The 20,549-nt window shown below is 44.7% G+C and overlaps 2 protein-coding genes across 2 annotated transcripts; both read right to left on the bottom strand.

Moving 5' to 3' along the window:
- Positions 1 to 495: 495 nt before the first annotated feature.
- On the bottom strand, positions 496 to 3,537 carry naif1 (nuclear apoptosis inducing factor 1). Its single transcript, XM_047373633.1, has 3 exons — positions 2,467 to 3,537; positions 1,731 to 1,781; positions 496 to 1,475 (listed from the first exon to the last, which is right to left on the bottom strand). The coding sequence occupies exons 1-3, from the start codon at positions 2,909 to 2,911 to the stop codon at positions 877 to 879; spliced, it is 1,095 nt and encodes a 364-aa protein (XP_047229589.1). The 5' UTR covers positions 2,912 to 3,537; the 3' UTR covers positions 496 to 876.
- Positions 3,538 to 7,702: 4,165 nt separating this feature from the next.
- On the bottom strand, positions 7,703 to 20,394 carry fpgs (folylpolyglutamate synthase). Its single transcript, XM_047373592.1, has 15 exons — positions 20,215 to 20,394; positions 18,519 to 18,647; positions 18,381 to 18,434; positions 18,189 to 18,253; positions 17,005 to 17,119; positions 15,153 to 15,230; positions 14,879 to 14,940; positions 14,477 to 14,579; positions 14,223 to 14,300; positions 14,002 to 14,149; positions 13,467 to 13,550; positions 13,244 to 13,394; positions 13,078 to 13,153; positions 12,458 to 12,524; positions 7,703 to 9,214 (listed from the first exon to the last, which is right to left on the bottom strand). The coding sequence occupies exons 1-15, from the start codon at positions 20,362 to 20,364 to the stop codon at positions 8,841 to 8,843; spliced, it is 1,734 nt and encodes a 577-aa protein (XP_047229548.1). The 5' UTR covers positions 20,365 to 20,394; the 3' UTR covers positions 7,703 to 8,840.
- Positions 20,395 to 20,549: the final 155 nt, after the last annotated feature.

Raw genomic sequence — 20,549 nt, 5'->3', positions numbered from 1 at the left:
CGTCCTGCTGCCATCTTGTTTTTAGAGAGGCTTTCTCCTTGAACTCTTCCAAACAGCCATACTGGTTCATGTCATGACCTTTAACCTGCTGAGGCCAGCAGAGTCTGAGATAGAGCTCTTAGGTTTTTTGGGCATTTCTCTGAGCTTCACGCTCTGACCTTGGGCTGAATCTGCTGGGACATCCACTCCTGGGTAGGCTGGCAGCTGTCTGAGATGTTTTCCTCCTGGGAATAATCTTTTTCTCTGTAGGATGATGAACTTCATCATCCCAGGTTGCTGGGCAGCAACCCGTGTCGCTAAGGTCATTGCTGATGTCTTTCCACCCTGGCATTGTCAACTCACACCTGTAAGCTCCAGGGCAGCAAACTGACAGACCTCCTGCCCTAATGGAGGTTCTCACATAGATGATCAGTTCATTTCTAACCCTCACTCTTCCTTCACACAGACAGACTTTGTTAAACATTTTGTTTTTAATCACAGTTTGACTCAAATCTGTAAGATCAAGAATTTATCTTTTATTTAATAAAAATGATATTATTATCCAGTAACCAGTTTTTGGTGTTTTGTGGCCCAAACTTTGGGAAGTACTGATTTAAACATCACTTCAATACAAAAACATAGGGGATTTGTTTAGACACAGTGCCACCTTCTGGTTTATCTGGAGCACTGCAGCTCATTACAGTTCCCACTTTCTCCCTCCATAAATTCAGGTGTTCAGTCTGTAAAACCAGACCGTTTGTTCCACCTTTTAACAAAGAGTCGGATCCAGTGATAAAAACATCTTGTCATATCAAGTCCCAGGGACACATTCCAGGTCCTACAACCTGAAGCTCCCTCATTAGGGCATCTCTTCACAATGAACTCTTTTCTCAGAGTTCATTGTGTCTCCTCCACCTCATCGGTTTGCTGCGGAGCTGGAGGAGGAGTTTTAGATCTGCTCTGTTCTTCTTCTGCAGCAGCAGCTGCTGCTCCTCCATCAGGTAGTGCTCCAGATGTTCCTAACATTCCTGATGTTCCCGTTGCTGAGCTGCTGTTTGTTGCCCCGTCTGTTCCGCTTTGAAGGAACTTCCTCAGGTCTTTGAGTGCTGGGCGGAGCATCTGGACCAGCGCTAATAGAGCAGCCTGAGTTCCTTCCAGCGCCTGGGCCTGCCGCTCCTGAGCCAGCGCCTGGGCCTCCTGGCAGCGCCGCATCATCTGCAGCAGCTCGTTCTGGCCCTCCAGGTGCTGGGCGATCTGTCGGATGTGCACGTTGGTGACCCTCTGCTCCTGCAGCAGGCGGGCAGAGTTCAGGGCGATGCGGCTCTTCAGCTCCTGAGGTTTGGGCTGAGGAGGTGGTGGCGGTGAGGCCAAGGACGAGGGCAGCATCTCCACTGGGGCCTCAACGGCGGCCACCACGGTGGGAGTGGAGTCGCCCACGGTGGTGGTGCAGTACTCCACCACACCTTCATCCTCCAGGGCGTGGTACGTAGTTTCAGCTGGAAACAGGACAGAAAGGAAGATGGTTTACTGATGATGAAAACCTTCTCATCATGGCATACAATGATCCAGTACCTTCACCTCATTGACCATCTGGTCTTCAGAGAGTTTTAATGGGACATATGATTTGGATGGATGGACGGCTGACACGGTTCTGATTAAAGAAGCAGACCGCCGGTCCACTTCACCACCCGGGTCATCCTGAACCTCCAGACTAAACAGGTTTTAAAGAGCCTAAGAGGTGAATAACTTACTGTTCAATGGTTTGGTGTCCTCACAAACGGTCCCTGGAGCTCCTGGAAGAGCTAAATAACAAGGACATCATTAAAATGTTGAACAGAAAAAAACTATTCAGTCAGCAAAAATCTAAATAAATAACAGAGAGGAACCAGAACAGAACCGGCCAGCTGGGTTCAGACTTAATCAGACATCCACCAATCAGAACATCACATTCTGAATAACCAGTCCTGAGATCCCAACCTAATAAACTCCCGAAATAAGGTCAACATTCTGGAGATAAGCTGAATGCTTCAATAATCTTAGGCTCATTTTTATTGGAAAATAATGAATAAAAATATGACACAAAACCTGTTTACCAGACGAGCCCTTTGACCCTGATTGATCTCTTTGTTCAGTTCATTTATATATATTTATATATTTAACTGAATTTGTTTATGCATATAGGTTTTTATGCAGTAGCATTTTTATTCATTTTTTAATCAGTTATTTCAATAATTATTTATTTCAACATTTTATTTTTCTTCTTCACGTTATATTTATTTACTTTAAAAAAAAAACGTTTTTAATCTATTTTTGTGAAGATTCTAATCAATTTATATGTTGTAATCCTTTCTTTTAGTTTTAAATATACTTTTGTATTAATCATTAGTGTATTTATAGTCTCTGTCTTGCAGCCCGGGGTTGTTAAAGTCCAGTTTGGTGAACTTTGCGCCCTCCTCCCAGCAGGATCCCGTTATTTCTCCTATCTACCTTCAGTCAGGGTGACGGTGGTCGCAGCGTTCACCGTCACCGGTAAGGTGATCTCCGCCTCCGGGTCTCCAGCAGGTAAGCTGATGATGGTGGCTTCTCCCAGCAGGTTACAGATCCGCTGCTGCATGGCGGTGAGGATGACCGGGATAGGAGCGCAGTCTGCGGCCGTGCCCTCGATGGCGGCCCGGGCCTGGGCCACCTTCCTGCGGACCTCGGTCTTCATGTCGGACCACTTCTTCTTGACCTCGGGCAGCTCTCTGGGGCAGGTGGTGACTGCGTTCACCTTCTTCAGGATGTCCATCCAGGCGTTGTTCTTGGCCATGTGTGTGACTCCAGCGTTGAAGTGGCTCACCAGAGTCTGCTTCTGTTTCTCTATTTCCTCCACGATGATCTCCACCTCCCGCTCCGAGAAATTCATCTTCCTCTTTTTGGCGGCCGAAGCCATACCTACAGGAGAATCTCCTAACAAAGGTAAATGTGCGTAATGTACGCAAAAATAGTAGGATTTACTCACTTTCTGAGCGCAGCGTAATGGCTTCCAGAATCGGCTTCTTCTTCCTACAAACAACGCTTACGTTGCCGGACACGAAGCTCCGCCCACTGCGCGCCTATTGGCTGGGTGTCCAGCGAGGATGCATAAAGCTGTGTTTCTATTGGATAACAAAGACGCCAATAACTTTCAACAGTGTGCAGCTGAAACAGATCAAACCAGGAGCTTCATCAGCAGGATTCAAACACCTTAGAGCCGAACTCCGTGTAAAGTTTTCCATCTTTTCCACAGCAGAAATTTTAGAAACTCATTTCTGAACTTTAGAAGGAAAACATTTATTTTATATGGTTCTTCATCGTTATGAGGTACAAACATTGAAAGTCATAATTACGAGTTGAATCTGATTTTGTGTCATTACTTTGACTTATCTTATTACCTCTAATAATTATTGTAATAGATAATTATAACTTTGTATCTATTCAAAAGTCATAATTACATGTATCTTATTTAATTCAATTCAATTCAGTTTTATTTATATAGCACCAATTCACAACACATGTCGTCTCAAGGTTCTTCACAACAGTCAGGTTCATACATTCCTATTAATAACTAACTATTAAACAGTTCAGTCAGATTCAGTTATTTATTCAAATTGGATAAAAAGTTTTTCTATCTAAGGAAACCCAGCAGATTGCATCCAGTCAGTGACTTGCAGCATTCACTCCTCCTGGATGAGCATGTAGAGACAGTGGACAGTCACTGGTGTTGACTTTGCAGCAATCCCTCATACTGAGCATGCATGTAGCGACAGTGGAGAGGAAAAACTCCCTTTTAACAGGAAGAAACCTAAAGCAGAACCAGAACCAGGCTCAGTGTGAGCGGCCATCTGCCACGACCGACTGGAGGTTTGAGAGAACAGAGCAGAGACACAAAGAGAACAAAGAAGCACTGATCCAGGAGTACTTTCTATGGGAAGGAAAAGTACATGTTAATGGATGTAGCTCCTTTAGTCGTTTCACCTAGAAAGAAAGAACAGATAAACTCTGAGCCAGTTTTCAAGGTTAGAGTCTGAAAGAGAGAACATAGAGTTAGTTACAGTAGAAGTTCAGTCAGTAGCCATGTCTAGGAGAGAGAAAGGGTTAAACACTGAAAGACAGGGCTATGTGGATCATCTGTAGAAGGTGAGCATTAAGTTGTTGTCAGCAGAAGCTTGGACGATGCCCCTCTCCAGAAAGGTGTCACAGGTAGACAGAGAGCCAGGCCAGGTGTAGCTTCTAGGAAGAGAAAAGAGAGAACAAAGTTAAAAGCTGAAATAACAGCAAATAATGCAAAATTGGAGAGTAGTGTGAGAATGTAGTGAAGAGAGTGAAAGTGGTCATTATGTCCTCCAGCAGCCTAAGCCTATAGCAGCATAACTACAGAGATAACTCAGGATAAACTAAGCCACTCTAACTATAAGCTTTATCAAAAAGGAAAGTTTTAAGCCTAGCCTTAAAAGTAGACAGGGTGTCTGCCTCACGGACTAAAACTGGGAGCTGGTTCCACAGGAGAGGAGCCTGATAACTAAAGGATCTGCCTCCCATTCTACTTCTAGAGACTCTAGGAACCACCAGTAAACCTGCAGTCTGAGAACAAAGTGCTCTGTTAGGAACATATGGACCAATCAGATCTCTGATGTATGATGGAGCTAGATCATTAAGGGCTTTATATGTGAGGAGGAGAATTTTAAATTCTATTCTGGATTTAACAGGGAGCCAATGAAGGGAAGCTAAAATAGGAGAAATATGATCTCTCTTTTTAATTTTCATCAGAACTCTTGCTGCAGCATTTTGAATCAGCTGAAGGCTTTTAACTGCATTTTGTGGACATCCTGATAGTAAAGAATTACAATAGTCCAGCCTTGAAGTAACAAATGCATGGACTAGTTTTTCAGCGTCACTCCTGGACAGGATATTTCTAATTTTGGCAATGTTCTGGAGATGAAAGAAGGAAATCCTAGAAACCTGTTTAATATAGGATTTAAATGACATGTCCTGGTCAAAGTTAACACCAAGGTTTTTTACTTTATTACCGCAGGTCAATTTAATGCCATCCAGGTTAAGTGATTGACTAAACAGTTTCTTTTTTAAAGACTCTGGTCCAAAGACGACAACTTCTGTCTTGTCTGAATTTAGAAGCAGAAAATTTAAAGTCATCCAAGTTTTTATGTCTTCAAGACATGCTTGTAGTCTATCTAACTGGTTGGGCTCATCAGGATTTATGGATAATTAAAGCTGAGTATCATCAGTGTAACAGTGAAAATTTATTCTATGCTGCCTAATAATTTGACCTATTGGAAGCATATATATAGTAAAGAAAATTGGCCCAAGTACTGAACCCTGTGGTACTCCACAATTAACCCTGGAGTTTAAAGATGATTTATCATTTACATGAACAAACTGGAATCTTTCAGACAGATAAGATTTAAACCAGCCTAGCGCTGTTCCCCTGATCCCTACAGCAAATTCCAGCCTTTTTAAGAGAATATTATGGTCAACTGGATCAAATGCAGCCTGAGATCTAACAGAACCAGAACAGACACAAGTCCATTATCTGAGGCCATAATAATATCATTAGTGACTTTCAGCAGAGCTGTTTCAGTGCTATGATGAGCTCTGAAACCTGACTGAAACTCTTCAAACAGGTCATTGCTGTATAAATGTTCACACATTTGATTAGCAACTATTTTCTCAAGAATTTTAGATAAGAATGGAAGATTGGATATAGGTCTGTAATTTTTCAAATCATCTCGATCAAGCGAAGGGTTTTTAAGTAAAGGTTTAATTACAGCTAACTTAAAAGCCTGTGGTTCTGATCCATTTACTAAAGATAGATTAATCATATCTAAAATGGGGCTGGTAATCAGAGGGAACACTTCCTTAAATAATTTGGTTGGGATTGGTTCTAACATACAAGTTGAAGGTTTAGATGAAGCTAATATTTCTGATAACTCAGGAAGCTCCACAGGATCAAAACAGTCCAAACACAGATCAGGTTCTACAGTTATTTCCAATGTTGTCTCACTTGCTGAGGATGAAGTAATCATCTTTGGGAGTATGTCAAAGATTTTATTTTTAATAGAATCAATTTTATTTAAGAATCCCATAAAGTCATGACTGCTAAGAGCTAAGGGAATGGATGGCTCAACAGAGCTATGACTCTGTGTAAGTTTAGCAACTGTACTAAAGAGAAACCGAGGATTATTCTTGTTCTCTTCTATTAATGATGAGAAATAAGCTGTTCTAGCTTGGTGAAGTGTCTTTTTATACAACAGTAGGCTATTTTTCCAGATTAAGTAGGAATCCTCTAGGTGTGTAGAGCGACATTTTCTCTCCAATTGTCTAACATTGTGCTTTAAAGTACACAGCTCTGAATTAAACCAAGGAACCAGCCTCCTATGAATAATTACCTTCTTTTTCAAGGGGGCTGCATTGTCTAATGCACCACGCAATGATGAAGAAACACTATGAACAAGAGAATCAATTTGTGAAGGGGAAGAAACACAATTATTGTCCTCCACTGTGTTTTTCTGAGATATTGAGGAAATTAAAAGTGGAACAGATTCTTTAAAGGTTGTTACAGCATCGTCTGATAATGATCTACTATAATGAAATTTTCTTTCAGGTGTGGAGTACTCGGTTAAATTAAACTCAAAGGTTATTAAGAAATGGTCAGACAGGACAGGGTTATGAGAGAATATTATGTCTTTACACTCAATGCCATATGTCAGCACAAGGTCCAGAGAATGAAGACAAAGGTGGGTAGGTTTGTTAATGTTTTGAGCAAAGCCAATTGAGTCTAAGATAGCATTAAACGCTATATTTAGGCCATCACTTTCAGCGTCTACATGAATGTTAAAATCCCCCACTATAATAACTTTATCTGTATTTAACACTAATCAGTGTTAAATACATCAGTTTGACTTTCAAAGTCATATTTATAACTTTGCATTAAGGCTGTACAAATATGAAAATATATCACGATTATTGTCAGTAATGTGATAATGGTTGTAGATCTTATGGTTTATGCCAAACCTATTACAGGAGTAAGCTAATTCACTAACAGTGAAGTCATATTATACACATCAAGAAATTAGAGCTTAATTATGGGTCCCAGACTGAGCCCACAACACACCCTGCATCCAGGCCTTTGATTGTGTCGTTCATAGTTGGTCTCCATGCTCTTATTGTGAAGGTTTGCAGGGAGTTTGAGCTCTTAATATGGCAGTTATGTATGGTTTTAATGGTAGCTTCATTTTAAAACCGAATCGTGTCACTTCTGCTTCTAATTATGTTGCATCTCTTGATAATTATCTCTACTTTGCAACATATAATCTGATTTTGTGTCTCATAACTTTGACTTTGCTTCCTGTTCAAATCAAAATTGTAACACTTAATGGTCAAATTAATGGTCTGAAGTTTAATTGCGAAGCGTGGTCATAATTACAGGGTGTATAATGTATATTTTTATGCATCCATATATCCATTTATTAGTTTGTTGTGTGGTAACCATATTATTGTAGTTTTCAATACAGTTGAACATAGGTTTTAAATAGCCAGTAGTCTGAATTAAAGTCCCTCCAACGATAAGTCCCACCACGCTGTAGGTATTATTCTGCTTTAAACTGGTTGTTCTGGGTTGTTTTTAATAATTTTCTAGTTCCAGAAGCAGGAATCCCTGCAGGAAGAGTTCAAATTGTAAGCAGGATACAGACATTTAGGTTTATTGGCACCATCTTCAACACATCCATTGTTTCAACATTTTCTGACATGTTTATTGAGCCAGAAGCCATTTACACTCAGTCGCTCTGCTGATGAGGAAATCCAAGTGTCGGACTCTACAGAGAAATTCATGGAATTAATACATCATCAGCTACTCTATTACTGCAAAGGTGTACTTAAATATGAAGGATTTTTGTTCATCACATCAGCTTGAGACAAATATGCTTGAAATAATTTTTTATATAATTCCAGATGTGATTTTCTTTCAGTTTATGACCTGGTGAGCTGTGCTGAGTATAAATTTTAAGCTTCAGTACCTGTCCCCACCTGTAGGTGTCAGTATAACCATTTAAATGAAGGCTCATTTAAATAAATCTGAAATGAATCGGATCAGAACTCCTCAGGAATCACCTTTAGTGTTGGAATCTTATCTACAAGACTGATACAGAGAAGACAGTCACAGCTTGAAGAAACCGGCACCATGCAGACAGAACCTCCCATTTTTACTGGTTCCACTTTAACGGATCTGAAAGGATCAACGGTTTGTGTAAACACACTCAGCTTCAAGTAAGACTGAAAAATACGAGCCCCACGTGTGTGTATGCTCGTCTGTAAGGCTGTGGGTGAAGCTGCCTCTGTCCAAACAGAACCACTTTCTGGACCCTTGTACACCAAACGGACCCCTGCCGGAGCTCCTCAGATGATCCACCAGACGAACATCTGCCTGAAGTGCAGAAGAGACACCCTGAAGCATCTCGAAAGGTAAGTTGGTTCAGTTATTGGTTCTGTTGGTTTAGACACAAGACATTTTAACCAACTGATCGTTTGGATCGTTTACTTCGGATATGGAAAAATAGCATCACAACTCCAAGATGCTCAGCAGCGAGTCACAGAAACTTTACACTAATTTAACATCCGGAGCACCTGAAGGCAAATTAACCAGGGTCCAATGTTCTGATGCTCTGATCATTCATCCAGTCTCTGGCCAGCAGAACTCTGCTTGGTGCAGCTAAATCCACCATCACAGTAAAACCCACCTGGAACGTCCAGTTATTTTAATCCCAATAGAGGAACAGTGAAGCACCGACCCATCTGTTATCCCAATCCGGACTCATGCCTCAGGTTTACTTTGCCAACTGCGGGTCCAGGTGTTTAAGGACTCCTCCCACCAGGTGGAGGCTCCCGGTTACCAGGACATGGATCTCAGCAGCATTTCGCAGAGGAGCGGCTTTGGCAGAGATACTGGGTTTAACTGGTAACACGGTCTTAGCAGGGTCCTTCAGAACCGGATCCCTGCCCTGGGTGATCCACTGGAGAGCGCTGAGGATGCAGGGGAACACCAGGGTGTCGGTTTTCCTCTCGGTCAGCAGCGGCAGGCTGTCGATCAGCAGGGGCGACGCTTCCTTGTCTCTTTGGTTGTTATGGAGACGCCAGTTCTGTTCATTGTCCAAGCAGCGGGACAACATGTTCTCCACCGACACGTTGAAGTTCTGCTGGTCTGAGAGGAGAGAAAACTAAGGATGAAGGAATGAGAAGCAGCGTTCAACCACATTTTTCAAGTTAAACTTAAACATGTTTCCAGACTGACATTCCTAGTTCTCATTCCTTCTCAGCAAATCCTGAAGTTCACCAAGAATTTATGAGACTTTGAGAGTGTGGACAGATGGGCCATCCATCTGGACCGATACTTTTAGACCATGGGATTGGGAATAAAGTCTGGAAAAATATTTTTTTCACCCCATACTGCCGTTACATTTCCACGTTTATCTGGACCTGGAAACAATTATTTAAAATTCCAGACTTTTCTGGACTGCTTGGAGATGCTGAGGGTTGAAAAACAGTAGAAACCTTCTCATCCATTTAACAATTCTGCCCTGAATCCACGTTGAGCTGGACCAGGCTGCAAATAAAACCATTACAACCATTAACCCAGCTGAGTCTCAGCTGATTCCTGCAGCAGGAAAACTGCTTCAAAGAGTTGGGATCTGCAGCTAGGATGGAAATCTCCTCGCCAATTACAAAACTACCATCTCAGTTTTTCAATCGGTGTTCTGTGTAGCACATCATTGCTCCCACAGTTGGATTGTTGGGAATTTCACCCCGAGTTAAAACCAGCTGGACTCCACAAAGATCTCTGAAGAATATTCGGACAGAAATCAGGATTCCTGGTATCTACCATTTCTGTGCAGCTTGTTGGTTTGGATAATTCCCATAGCAAGTCTCTACAGGTGTTTCTATTCCCATCATGGAAAAAACAACATGAGCCAAGATTTCAGGGGGACTGTGGACCTCCACCAGTCAGGGTCATCTATGGGTCCAATTTCCAGATGTCTGAAGGTTCACCTGATCCACCAGTTACACGCTTGTATAAACAGCATGGAAACGTCCAGCCGTCATGTGGTTCAGGAAGGAGACGGGTTCTGGTGTAAAATGAATCAAACCCAAAACAAAAGCTAAAAACCTTCTGAAGATGCTGCTGAAGCTGATGAGGGAGTCATTTTCCACAATGAAACGAGACCTGGACCAACATGGTAAATGGTCTACAGATGTACAGCACCAGAGACCCCAAAGCTCTTCACACTACACCCAGTCACCCACACTACACCCAGTCATCCACCCAGTCACCCACACTACACCCAGTCACCCAAACTACACCCAGTCACCCACACTACACCCAGTCACCCACACTACACCCAGTCATCCACCCAGTCACCCACCCAGTCACCCAAACTACACCCAGTCATCCACCCAGTCATCCACCCAGTCACCCACACTACACCCAGTCATCCACCCAGTCACCCACACTACACCCAGTCACCCACCCAGTCATCCACCCAGTCACCCACACTACACCCAGTCATCCACCCAGTCACCCACCCAGTCACCCAAACTACACCCAGTCATCCACCCAGTCATCCACCCAGTCACCCACCCAGTCACCCAAACTACACCCAGTCATCCACCCAGTCATCCACCCAGTCACCCACACTACACCCAGTCACCCACACTACACCCAGTCATCCACCCAGTCACCCACCCAGTCACCCAAACTACACCCAGTCATCCACCCAGTCACCCACACTACACCCAGTCATCCACCCAGTCACCCACACTACACCCAGTCACCCACCCAGTCATCCACCCAGTCACCCACACTACACCCAGTCACCCACCCAGTCATCCACCCAGTCACCCACACTACACCCAGTCATCCACCCAGTCATCCACCCAGTCACCCACACTACACCCAGTCATCCACCCAGTCACCCACCCAGTCACCCAAACTACACCCAGTCATCCACCCAGTCACCCACACCACACCCAGTCACCCACCCAGTCACCCACACTACACCCAGTCACCCAAACTACACCCAGTCACCCACACTACACCCAGTCACCCACACTACACCCAGTCACCCACACTACACCCAGTCACCCACCCAGTCATCCACCCAGTCACCCACACTACACCCAGTCATCCACCCAGTCACCCACCCAGTCACCCAAACTACACCCAGTCACCCAAACTACACCCAGTCATCCACACTACACCCAGTCATCCACCCAGTCACCCACCCAGTCACCCAAACTACACCCAGTCACCCAAACTACACCCAGTCATCCACACTACACCCAGTCATCCACCCAGTCACCCAAACTACACCCAAACTACACCCAGTCATCCACACTACACCCAGTCATCCACCCAGTCCCCCACCGACAGTGGTGAGCTACACTGTAGCCACAGCTGCCCTGAGTCTGACAGAAGTGAAGCCGCCATACAATCGGCACCACTGAGCCCTCTGACTACCATCAGCAGGCAAGGCAGGTGAAGTGTCTTGCCCAAGGACACAACAACTGAGACAGACAGGGCAGGGGGTTTAAACCAGCAACCCACCGGTTTAAAGGACGAACGTCTACCACCGTCACTTCCTCTCCACTCAGAGAGGAAGAAGCCATCATTCGAAGATTACAGTTTGGACAGAGCTGGACGTCTGGAGACATGTCCTGTGGTCTGATGAAAGTGAAGCTGAAGTGTTTGGTCATGATGACCATCGTAACATTTGGAGGAACCATGAAATAAGAAGGTGGCAGCGTCATGTTCTGGGCTGCTCTGCTGTAGGAAGACTGGTGAACTCCACAAAACAGATGTCATGATGAGGAAAGGTTCTGTAGAAGCCTGGAACCCAAAACACCTGACCCAAGTCCCACAGTTCAAAGGGTAATTCCACCAAATACTGAGGAAACTGACCCTGAAAAATAAAAAACTACAATAAAGTTGATGATCCTAACTGGTTTTGGGTCTTTTTATACCTCAAACTCTATCCACGGGACATCCCAACCAGAACATCAGAAATTCTGTTCCTCTGGACATGTGAGGATCAACCAGAACATCTACATTCATTCACTTTAGTTCTTACAGATATGGACCTCCAGCTCGGTTCCAAATCTCTCTAAGGCAGTGTAGAGTCCACAGTGAGTTGCTGAATTACAAGGAGCTAATTTTGTTTTATTATCATTAGAGCATCAGTAATATGTTGTCATTAATGCATTAATATCAAATTTTACATTTCTTTGCTTATTCTTTCTATAAATATGAAAATAAAAAGATCTTTTAGGTTAAAAGCTGATGGAAATGAGTCATTTATGCTTCACATAAAAATGATCTCCACCGAGCCTTGAGGAGAACCCGGCTTTAATCAGCAGTGAGGCAGTTCGGGTCATGGACCTTCAATCTGACCTGCGTTACAGGAGGCGGCGGCTTCAGTGATGTTGGGGCAGAACACGGCGAAGTCGAAGTGGAACGGCTGAGAGGAGAGAGCAGAGAGGCTGCGGTTATCTCACCAGAAAAATCATCAAACCTGTAACGGTTCTGTCCAACCAGGACGGAACCGTCCCACAAAAAATACAGATTCTTCAAAGCCCGGTTGGTAAAATCGGACAGTTTGTTTTCTTTGCTTTAGTTTGATGCTTTAACCACAACCCCACAGGTTCGGTCCCAAACTGATCCAAGATGTCCCATTTCAAATAGAACCTTTCTGGTTCTCTTGGTCTGAGGCTAAAATTAGTTACAGCCCAGAAAAAAAAATGACATTTAAAAATCCAAACTAGAGGAAGGAAAGCAGGAAAAATCAACATTTTCTTTCATTCCCAGATTTTCCTCCTTAGCAATAAGGAGGAAAATCTGGGAACTCGGAGACAAAAGAAGAAAACATTTTTCTCCTGTTTTCCAGACACTGAAATCTGGAAAACCATAAAGCCAAGTTCTAATTTTGTCCAGACTGCTTTAGAACCCTGCATCCCAGGACTGAACCGGACCTGATGGAGGAAGACTAAGAGTTGGAGCAGGTTCTGACTCACCACCAGCAGCTTCAGCATGGCAGCAGAGTCTCTCTCTCCTGTGGTGTTGAACAGCAGCACTCGGACCACAGCGCCACTAAAACACACACCAGTGGGTTAACTGGAACACATTCACACAGCAAACACACAACGACCCGAGACAATACTTTGGGCCGGTCCTGTTCACCTGGCGTTCTTCTCGTGTTGGATGGCGGTCTCTCTGAACCACTGGATGCAGGCCTGCATGCTGCGCCTGGTGTGTGCTCCGTCCAGGAAGTAGGTCAGAACTCCGTGTCTCAGAGTCTGAGTCCTGCCGGCCCACTCCGTGTCTGCTAGGCCTGAAACCAAACACAGGGACCGTGATCCGGCTGCAGGTTCTCCGGGTCGGACAGACCGTTTCATGGACTCACCTTTCACCATGACGGAGCTGGGCTTGAAGGACGCTGCCTGGGATACACAGTTGTTCTCCGGATCAGGGAGGAGGGAACGTTTATCTGTTGGAGGGATAAACATTAAATCCAAACAGAACATCCACACTCTGCTACCTGAGGTCCGATCTTCCAGAGCTGGACACCAGCTGCTCCAGATCTACAAACATCTGTCAGTATTCCAACATTCCCACATGTTATTTGGGTAACAATTCCAAAGTTTTCCAGACTCCTATTTCCAGCGATGGATAAACAGTCAGACGGGTCAACAAACATGCAGGTGGATGTATGGATGGATGTATGCACAGATGGGTGGATGGATGATGAAAGGTTTAGACAACGCAACAGGGAATAATGTCAGACATAAGTTTTTCCACACTGGATTTTCTTGTTGCAGATAAATCCAGACATGGAAAACACGTCCAGAGTTTTCCAGACAGTTATTCGGTACCCTGGTATTTAACCCAAAACTGAACCAAAATGCAGATAAAACGAGTTTTCAGCGTTCCGGTCACACCTGGTCCACATCTCCTCTGCAGCCAGGTGTGACTCAGCTGCAGGGCCAGAGAGGCGTTGGAGCACTGGTGCTGTCCCGCCAGGCCCAGCCGCAACAGTCCGGAGTCTATCGGGTATTTGTCCAGGTCCGGACACACCCACAGGGGACACTGGAACAGAGAGAGGATAACATAAAGCTGAGGAGCTGCAGGTGGAACCATCCCTCCGAACACGGACACTCACCTTTATTTCTCTGGCCCGGTCCCTCAACACGGCCATGGCGTCCTCCGGCTGCTGGACCGTAAACGCAGGAACGCCCAGCTGCCAAAATGAGATAAAGCAGTGAGACGGTGGAGGGAAGACTTATCAAACAGGAAATCAAGGACACCATCTGATCTTCTGCACATTTCAAACCATGAGTGACAAACTAAAACCCTGTTATCGGCTGAAGTTTAGAGCTCCACGTTGGTTCAAAGTTCCATCCAGAACAAACACACCTTGAAGATCCCTCCTTTCTGCCAGGCAATCTTCTCTATGGTGTCTCCTAAAATCTGGGTGTGGTCGATGCCCAGAGAGGAGATTCCACAGACCCACGGCCTCCTGGGGAGACAGGAGTCAGTCAGCAGCTGCAGTCTGAAGTTACATCTACTGTGTGCAGGCTAGAAAGCTGACAGTACAGCTAAACTATGATGCAGAGATAAAATGCCTGTGCAGCCTTGGAGCTATAGACCATTAAAGCTATAAGATCATTGCCTGATATTCCCTCCTGCTGATCCAAGCCTCACTTCTTCCCCTTCCTGCTTGGAGCAGATAGTTTCCAGCCCCTGACTGGTCCCCACCTACATTTTAGTTTCATGTTCTTAAACTGACAGCATCCACCTTTAAACGGAGAATCCCACCTGATGATGTTGGTGCAGTCATACGCTCCTCCGATACCGACTTCGACTACAGCTAAATCCACCTGAACACAGACAGCAGCTGTTCAGATTCAAGCAGAGAAACGTTCATCAGGTTCAACATCATGAGGTCTGGAGATCAGCCTGTTCTTGCAGAACGTTTAACAGACGCTAACATACCACATACAAACTGCACTGGTGCCAAACAATCAGAAATTAGGATAAAAGGGTCCAGTTGTTCAGCACCTGGTGAACGTAGCACCAGCTGAGAGCTCACCTTCTCCTGAAGGAAGACGTGGAAGGCCAAGATGGTGAGAAATCGGAAGTACGCCGGCAATGTCCCTCCGTGAGCCTCCTGAGGAGGTCAGAATCACAGCGTTGTGTAAACATGTTTAAAATCACCACAGTAGAATAATACAGGAGGAGGTGGGAGGACCCAGTGGATGTTTTCACATGATCAGTATTATGATATGACTTCAACAAGTCCAGTACGGTGACTCAAAGACAAGCCCGTGCCATCAGACCTCAATGGATCCTTGGTCCAGTACACCAGAATCACCTCAGCATGCAGTCCAGTTAAACAGAGTGTGCTGAGGTGGTTAAACATCTGAAGGTTGCAGGAGGACTGGAGTATGAGACGCATGCAGTAAACTGTTCGCACCTCCTTTCTTCTGGGGCCTGATGGAGGAACCAACCAGATAAATCTCTAGTTTTACAGCTACAGGCACATGACTGCATGTATGTTGAATAAACTGATCCCATGTGCCGTTCATTTAAAGGCCAAAAGAAAGCGAAGCAAAGCTCAAGGTTTCCAATAAACCAATCAGTCACATGAAGGTCACACTCATCCCAACACAAGACTCATTTTGGGCTTTAATTAAAGCTTTTACTCCAATCTGGTTTTCATTTGAATGTATCCCACTGTTCAGTGCATCAGGGGTATTCTGTACATGTGTGTGTGCCGCTGGCATACTGGGGCACCACTGGGACTGAGGTGTGGGGTTGGCGGAGTGTCCGGTCTTTGTCGCGCTGGTGGCTGGTGTCTCTGCCCACTGGTGTATGGGAGATCCTCGGTATCCAGGGCTGGGTGCTTTGGTGTGTGTTGGCTCACTAACGGTGGCTGCTTGCCGGGCCCTGGGCCCCCCGGCTCTGTCGGGCCTCTGCCCCAGGGTCTCAGGTTTCTGGGTCCATGTCTGTGATACTCCCGGGTTCCCGTGCTCTGGTGGGCCTTTGGGTGTCTATGGCTCAGATCTTCTCTTGTGTCTCAGGTCCAGGGGGCAGGTCTGTGTCTCCTCACACTCACTATTGCATATTTTTAAATGGAGAAACCTTGTATACATAAGCGCGCTCACACTCAGACCCCCAGGTGTTTAGATTCAGGTGTTAACAGATACAAAGATGTTCTATATTGAGTTGCAGTTGCCACTAAATTCATCTTGCATTCATAAGTACCGTGCACCTTTCAGTGACATTGCTGTTATATACGTTTCTGCAGGTGTAGAAGCAATCTTCTAGTATTCTCTTCATCTCCTCCTCTCCCTTTCTTGCTTCTTATTTTTTCCTTTTTGTTTCCGTCTCCATTGCAACTGAAATAATCCCAAAGCAGTTTCTAATAAAGTTTGTTTTCTAAATATCAAGCAGAGCTTTAAAGCATTAATTTAAACCGTAATGCTCCACTTGTGAAAGTAAATCTGTTGGGCTTGATCTTGGCACCCAGACAACAGTTCTGAGCTACTCTGCCGGACCGGACATCCGGACATGGAGGGAAAAAAAAACAAACAGAGAACCTCCATTATTTCTGGTTTATAGATGCATCATCCAGCAACATTTACTTTGATGCAGTTTTGAGTTTTTTGTGAGATCAGATGAAGGTTAGGAGCAGACGTTTGGATGCACAGAAGATAATCTGAATTCTTCACATTTCTATTTGAGTCAAAACTACAACATCTGCTAAAGTATCTGCAACATATTTTACTGCCATCTGTTATCATCCTTAGAATAAAAAGGTCAGGAGGTCAGACTTTAGTGAAAACCAGAAATCAACCAGGAAAAGCCAGATCGGTGCATCTCTAGGAAGAAAGAGAACTAAATGATTCCTCAGGCTGGATTCTGCTTCCACCTGATCTCACCTTGGTTTCATCCAGACGTCCATAAACCTGCCAGAAGTATTTAGTGAAGAGATCTTTACTGATGGGCTGCCCGTTGATTCGGATCCTCTCCCTGACCTGGACCAGGTGTGGGGAACTGCAGCCGGGATGGAAACAGAGCAGGAAGTCCAGTCAGACGGATTCATTTACCCACCTTCATCTAAACATTTACATTTGAAACGTCATTAAATGATAACATAGTAACTTTGGCTGCTGTCTGTTAAATGATCTTAGCCGAGGTCCCACTCATCTAGAGCAGTTTCCTTACACCTGATCCTGGACACCTTCAGATAACTGGAATATTCAACTGGAAACCAGTAAGTGTGAACCTGAAACCGTTGTCAGGCGATGAGGAGGAGAGGAAGCTCAGAACAGATGTAGCGAGGTGATCAACCCTTCAACGAGTCTGTTGGGTCAGAACCTGCAGAATCCTACATTCACCTCTGCATCTTTCCGCCATAAATGTGACATTTTTCCTGTACAGTTCAACTGACAAACAAACGGATCTGTTTGAGAAATGAATATTAGAGATAATAAAACCCATTGCTGGTTCCAGTTTATAGGGAGGTCCAAACCCCCACTGTGAAACATGGTGGCGGCTGCATCATGCTGTGGGCAGTTACCTTCCGTGAGTTATTATAAATCTGGTTAGCTAGAAATAAAATCCAGCTCTCCTAGTAGGGTAAATACATGTAATGAACCAAACTACATTTTTATTTTACATTAATATAAACTAAAAAAAATGTATTTAAACAATTATTTTTCAAATGATATTTTTGTGATACTTAATCAACCCTGTGGCCCAATTAGTGTTTAAGGAATATTCATGTGACTTTAAACTCCTAGTTTGATTGGGTAAAGATAATTTGTGACCAATCAGCTCCACTTATGAAGGTTAATTTTACATTTCTGTAAATGATGCCTTGTTTTACAGCTGACTGGTGGAATCCCAGTAACCAGTCAGAGCAGCAGAACCGACAGACTGAGCTGAACTGGTTTTTACAAACATGAAACCGGTCTTATTTCTAGGTTCCCAGCAGTCGAGCTAACATGATCCAGCAGGTGAGATTTTGTTGTGTGAAACTGAGGAGAAGATGCACCGGATTGATGAATGACACGGATCCTGACCCGATCCCTCCGAGTCCAACAGTGTGTGAACGACTCACCTGTAAAATCCCGTCCGGAAGCCATAAGTCCTGAGGATCTGCTCTGTGAAAGCACACGTTGATCCCTGGAAGACAGAACCACTGGGGTCATGTTTGGAGTTTGTTTACATAACCTCCTGAGCAGAAGTTGCACAACTGGCAGCATATCTGAGCGTGTTAAAAGGGTGTACTGGCCCTTTAAAAGCCACTCACCTTGCCCTTTGTTCCTGTGACGTGAATGATATTGAGATGATCGAGCTGCTCCACCTTAAAAACACAGAGTCAGATAAGGTTAAAGAAAACAACAACAGCACACGTTCAGAGGTGTCCCTGTAGATCCGATGGACTCACCGTGAGCCCGGCTCGCTCCAGGAAGCCTCTCATGGCCTGCAGCTGCAGCTGAGGATGACTCCTCCCTCTGCGGACCTGCTCCAGAGCGCTGGCGTTGGTCTGCAGCGTGTTCAGGGTGCAAACTGCATCCTGGGACAAGAAGTTAAGATGATTACTGAGACGTTCACAGAAGAGTGACGCTTTGATACGCATCATTAACGTCAGACAAAACAGACACCTTTTAGATTTAATGCAAGATAAAATCCGACACCACCCACAACGGTCCACTGGGTGAGAACCAACATCTCCTTCCATTCCCTGCACCCTAAACACAGGTTTAAACTGGTCCATATCTTGATGTGCTGGTTCACACAATCACACAGAACAATTTGGACCTACCAAAGTCAGCCCGTGTGGCACAAAAGTATTAGGACTACAGAAGATGAGGTCATCAGTGGACATCTACCTCCATCATTCAAACCCTGATAAAGACACTGGAGCATGTAGAGGACTCCGGGTCTCTCAAACCTCCACAACCAAAGTGCTGACAGAGGAAAGCCTGTAATGTGGTCCATACGACGGGACACAATCAACAGGAGAATCACTCTGCTTGTTTATTCTTTTCCTTTTGGAGTTCTTGAAGAAGTTCTACCTTAAAGGGCTGATAAATATCGAAGATTACACCAGAACATTAAAAATAACATGCTGATGTTCTGTTTCTGGCCTCAGAGGTTTTTTAGAGAACAAGTTGGATCATGAAGACCAAGGAGCACAACAAACTTTCTCAGGGAGAAAGTTCTGAAGATGTTTAAAGCAGGTTTAGGTTCTACAGCAACATCCCAAGCTTTGAACAACTCCCACAGTTCTGTTCAATCCATCATCTGAACACGGAGAGAGGATGGGCCACCTAAAGACCTACAAAGACATGGATGTCCACCTAAACAATCTGTCCACAGGGCAACTATTAGTTGAGCACTTTATAATTCTGTCCTTTATAGAAAAGTGGAAAGAATATGGTTGCTGAAAGATTGAGGTGATGGGAAGATGAATGGAGCTCAATCCAGAAGAATCCTGGAAGAAAACCTGTTAGAGGCTGCAGAAGACCTGAGACTGGGCTGGAGGTTCACCTTCCAGCAGGAGAACCAGCCTGAACATACAGCCAGGGATACAATGGATGGTTTAAATCAAAGCCGTTTCATGAGTTTGAATGGCCTAGTCAAAGCCCAGACTTCAATTTTACTGAGAATCTGTGGGAAGACTTGACTGATATTCGCTGATTTGTTTTCCATCCAATCTGACTGAGCTTGAGATGTTTACAAAGAAGACCAGACCTAAATCCAACCGAGGAAGACTTGAGAACCAGTGTCCATTCACTCCTGCTGGGTTTGAGCTGTTTCTGTACAACAGTTTCCTCCATTAACTCAAACTATTCCCCCCCGTCAAGAGGCAGAGTTCACTGCTAAAGTACAGTCAGGGACAGTAGAACCAGCCCCAAATTAACCCCGTCCCTCCGCTGTTATGTTCCCAACTAACTGGTTTCTTTTTAGTTCTCCATGATAAAACAAAGCAGGTGTGTCAAAGCGAGCAGCTGTCAGCCATGTCCGCATCTTCACTCCCGGTTAAAAGTTACGGTTCGGGTTAAAACTTCACGCTGCCCGCTCTCCGCTGGCTTAGCTAGCTGTTAGCAGCAGCTGGAAGAGTCGTGTAGCCTCTCTACCTGGTACTCCATGCCGGGGATGTGAGGAACCGTCTGAGTGCTGTGGTACCGGACTGCCAGGCCCACCAACCCGAACACCGCGTCCCGCTCTCTGAGCACAGCGCCAAACCCGGAGCGCTGCTGCAGCACGCGGCACAGACACGCCATCATGAGGCGGCGAGAGTCACAGGAAGCCACGACCAAATATGGGAGGTTCCTTCCATATACGTAATGACGTACGGACACGCCCTTCTACAACTTTTAGTCAGAAACAATTGGAGATAAATTCATTAGTAAAAGTTTGAAAAATAGATAAATAAATAGATGAATAAGTAAAAAACAGATATAAATAAATG

The sequence above is a fragment of the Girardinichthys multiradiatus genome, chromosome 8 (genome assembly GCF_021462225.1).
Source record: "Girardinichthys multiradiatus isolate DD_20200921_A chromosome 8, DD_fGirMul_XY1, whole genome shotgun sequence".
Lineage (NCBI taxonomy): Eukaryota > Metazoa > Chordata > Actinopteri > Cyprinodontiformes > Goodeidae > Girardinichthys > Girardinichthys multiradiatus.
This window is presented reverse-complemented; position numbering and strand designations above follow the sequence as displayed.

Excerpts from the sequence above, each read along its gene's own strand:
- fpgs (XM_047373592.1), bottom strand. The coding sequence starts at position 20,364 with ATGATGGCGTGTCTGTGCCGCGTGCTGCAGCAGCGCTCCGGGTTTGGC. Across the intron at positions 14,580-14,878 it reads GACTGCACCAACATCATCAG|GAGGCCGTGGGTCTGTGGAA; the intron begins GTGGGATTCTCC and ends CTGTCTCCCCAG. Across the intron at positions 13,395-13,466 it reads CAGCTCCGTCATGGTGAAAG|GCCTAGCAGACACGGAGTGG; the intron begins GTGAGTCCATGA and ends GTTTGGTTTCAG.
- naif1 (XM_047373633.1), bottom strand. The coding sequence starts at position 2,911 with ATGGCTTCGGCCGCCAAAAAGAGGAAGATGAATTTCTCGGAGCGGGAG. Across the intron at positions 1,782-2,466 it reads CACCGTCACCCTGACTGAAG|CTCTTCCAGGAGCTCCAGGG; the intron begins GTAGATAGGAGA and ends CTTGTTATTTAG. Across the intron at positions 1,476-1,730 it reads GGACACCAAACCATTGAACA|CTGAAACTACGTACCACGCC; the intron begins GTAAGTTATTCA and ends TCCTGTTTCCAG.